The 3,609-nt window shown below is 36.1% G+C and overlaps 1 protein-coding gene across 1 annotated transcript; it reads left to right on the top strand.

Annotated features, from left to right (window-relative positions):
• The first annotated feature begins 1,280 nt into the window (after positions 1 to 1,280).
• Positions 1,281 to 2,372, top strand: LOC107701028 (C-type lectin domain family 4 member M-like). Its single transcript, XM_016502939.1, has 5 exons — positions 1,281 to 1,288; positions 1,407 to 1,477; positions 1,728 to 1,985; positions 2,068 to 2,189; positions 2,259 to 2,372. The coding sequence occupies exons 1-5, from the start codon at positions 1,281 to 1,283 to the stop codon at positions 2,370 to 2,372; spliced, it is 573 nt and encodes a 190-aa protein (XP_016358425.1).
• The last annotated feature ends 1,237 nt before the right edge of the window (positions 2,373 to 3,609 follow it).

A 3,609-nucleotide genomic window follows, 5' to 3' on the forward strand; every position in this document is an offset into this window, starting at 1 on the left:
CTTTGAACTGGAAAATACTTGATGCATTAACAAATACTGTGTTGGAATATTTACAAATATTGCTTTGATCTTTATTGATTTTCTATTGATGACTTGTGCATATACTTTTCCCTCTTTTGAAAGTCGATCGGGATGCATTGATGCTATCTTATATGTTTGTTGGTACTTTGATATGCTTTGAATGAGAAGGTTTGGTGGAAAAAGAAACGAGTCCCACTTGTGAGTTGAATTAAAAAAGGACGTTTATGCAATTGTAAGTGTGCTGGTATTGTGTATTTTGTATTGTTCTGTGAAAGGTGATTGATTCAACCGGCTATGATCACTACCATCACAATATAAATTCATATAAAATCCTATGTAAGCATATCACATATTTGCATATATGTTGTTTAAATAGACTTGCATATACAAATTAGACATACATGTATATTGTTCACATATATGATCTTCACATACATTGCCATATAAAAAGTCATCTGAGCGCTGGATTCGCCGCGGGTCTGCCAGTCTCCATCGGCGTCGTGGCTAGAGGTCTCCGCCTCTGGTCTCCGCCTCCAGCCTCTGAGTCCTAAAAGTCATATATATACAGTGGGTACGGAAAGTATTCAGACCCCCTTAAAGGGGGTCTGAATACTTTCCGTACCCACTGTATATATATATATATATATTCTAAAATGAGTATTTCATATATAGTATAAACCTATGTCTCGTATATATGGATGTATACATGTACTAATAATATGTTGCCTTATATAAAAACATATATGTGTCACAGTACGGTGTGATAAATGCGCAACGAAGACGAAGATTAATGCAAAAAAATCTTTAATATAATCCACACAGAAGGAATCCACAGAAGGTAGGCAGGTAACACGCACAACTCAACTTTAACACTGAACAAACACAGAATGCACAGACTTTACTTAATAAAGGGGAGCTTGATGAGGGACAGGCAGGTGAGGAGGATGAACTAATAATGACATAACAATAGCAGAAACAGAAACATAACCAAATATGGGCACAAGGAACTAACTAATGAAAGAGAGACAGAAACAGGGTCAATGAACACATGAGGGATGAAAACACAACAAAACATCCAAAGGGGTGTGACAATATGACATCACTACTTGGATATAGGGACATATATGTACATATATTACATTTCCGTGTGGGATAAACAAAGCAGTTTCCCAGAACACAGCGTGACGTCAGCTTCACATTCTCTATATAGCAGATTAGGGCGACGTTTTGTTTCATCCTTTTGCACTGGTTCCACAAAAATGGCCAGGTCAGTACTATTTAAATAAAAAGTACTTGCAGCTCATCTGTGAACACATACTGTACTGTAACTGCAAGTAAGTGCAAATAATGGAGTCAGATATCTATTATATCAATTTTGAAAACAGGGATATTGAGGGTACAACTCCACCTCAAACACCAAGTCGACGCCAGGATGCAGGAAAAGCTCCAAAATGCAGTAAGTAGAAATTGTTATTTCTTATTTGTATTTATTTGTATTAATTTATTTATTCGTTTTTCAGCATATGGTATTGTTCGCATATTTACCATTTATTAATTTCAGGGGATTGTCATTATAAAAGACTATCCAAAAGAACACTCTTTAAAAAGCCATATCAATTACTTATGAAGGTTCATTTCAGGTGTTATATCTAATCTGATGGAGTGTTATTTTGATATTTCTGTGTTTTTTTCATCCTGTTTGTCAGCAGGAAGTAGATGTTTGGTGTTGATGGCGGTGTGTACCGGGCTCATTTGCGTTCTTCTGCTGGTCTTCATCATACTGCAGCACATCTTCATCACAGCAGAGAGAGACCTGTTGAAGAATTACAAGGACGCAGTCCAAGTGTTCAATCAGACGATCAACAGATTACAGGACACTTACTCTGATCTAATGACTGAGAATGACCAACTGAAGGACAGATTAAACTACCTGAATGATGATCTAAAGAAAGCTTATGAACAAGGTTAGTACAGATCTGTTTTTGTAGTATCATTTTCTTACTTTTCTTTTACATATTCAGTTTTTAAAAAGTGTGTTTCTGTTAGGATTTCAGTGGGGTTCAGGTTGGTTTTTCATATCCAATGTTTCGAAGAGCTGGTCTGAGAGCAGGCAGTATTGCAGGGATCGAGGTGCTGATCTGGTCATTATCAACACTGAAGTGAAGCAGGTACATTTCTGTGAGTATCTGTAAAAGAATGAGAGCAATCACACTTACTCTATTTTTGTATGCACACAGAGTTTCATAACTTCAGTCATCAGTGGAAATGAGAGATTGTGGATTGGTTTGTCTGACATAATCCAAGAAGGCAAGATGAAATGGGTGGATAATTCACCACTGAAACAAGGGTGAGTGCAAAAAAACACTGTGTTTATGTGTTTAGTATTTGTAATCTAATTTTGATAATCAACCACAACCATCAGGAAATATCTGAAAGCTCATCTTTTCCACAAACACAAGCAAAGCAACCTCCTATAAATAAATTATTTTCACAGAAAATTATTTTCTCTTTTGCTTTTCTGCGCTTTCACTTTAGCTTATTTTGCTAGGGCGTTTCTAGAATTTCAATATATATATAGTCAAGTGTAGTCAAATTAATATGCCTTAGGAAAAGGGAAATATATTATTTTAAGATATTTTAAGATATGTCAGTTGCAAGTTGCTTTCAGTTAAGAGAGCTCAAACATGCATTTTAGATTTAAGCCTTGTCTGTCAAACTGGGCATTAATATATATTTTTTTGTAAATGAACCACAATTTCATTACTATGTTTCTCAACAAACAAGTAAATTTTTTTTATAATATCAAATTAACGTTTTGGGAGTAATTGTGAAATTAAAGAAGTCTCACGTAAGTCATTCAACCCAAGTGTACATTTTTATTTAATTGCAATTAAGAATCCAAAAGCATTACATTTAGTTACACATAAGTATATTATTTTTAATTATTTTCATAATAAGTATGCTAAAGTGTACTTAAATGGACCTGTAGCACAATGACTTCACCTGTGCCCTGATCTTTATTAAAAACTGAGTGGGGGAGAAGGTTAATACAACTGATAATACAATTATCACAAAAAAACAAACAGTGCATTTAAAATTAAGAAAAAAAAACAAGCTTCTAAAATGAACACGTCGCTAACTAGCTTAGCCGCTCAAACATAGCTCAAACATAGTAATGAAAATGAAATCTAGCTGCCGGCACAACATAATATAAAACGAGTTGTGCAGATAACTCAATATGTAGAGTTTGAATCCCCTGTTCCGCTTGCATGTTGAAGCAAAAGACCAGGCATCAACGATACAATGGACATCGTTGGTGCTTACTTTAGGCAAATCTCGGAGACATCTAGTAGATACTGACATTAGGCAGTCGTGGCCTAATGGTTAGAGAGTCGGACTTGTAACTTGAAGGTCGTGGGTTCGAGTCTCAGGTCCGGCAGGAATTGTCGGTGGGGGGAGTGAATAACCAGCGCTCTCTTCCACACTGAATACCATGACTGATGTGAGACCTGTGAGCAAGAACCGGGGGTGTGTGTGTGTTCACTGCTGTGTGTGTGCACTTGGATGGGTTAAATGCAGAGCACAAAT

The sequence above is a fragment of the Sinocyclocheilus anshuiensis genome, unplaced genomic scaffold (genome assembly GCF_001515605.1).
Source record: "Sinocyclocheilus anshuiensis isolate Anshui unplaced genomic scaffold, SAMN03320099.WGS_v1.1 scaffold2002, whole genome shotgun sequence".
Taxonomy (NCBI): Eukaryota; Metazoa; Chordata; class Actinopteri; order Cypriniformes; family Cyprinidae; genus Sinocyclocheilus; species Sinocyclocheilus anshuiensis.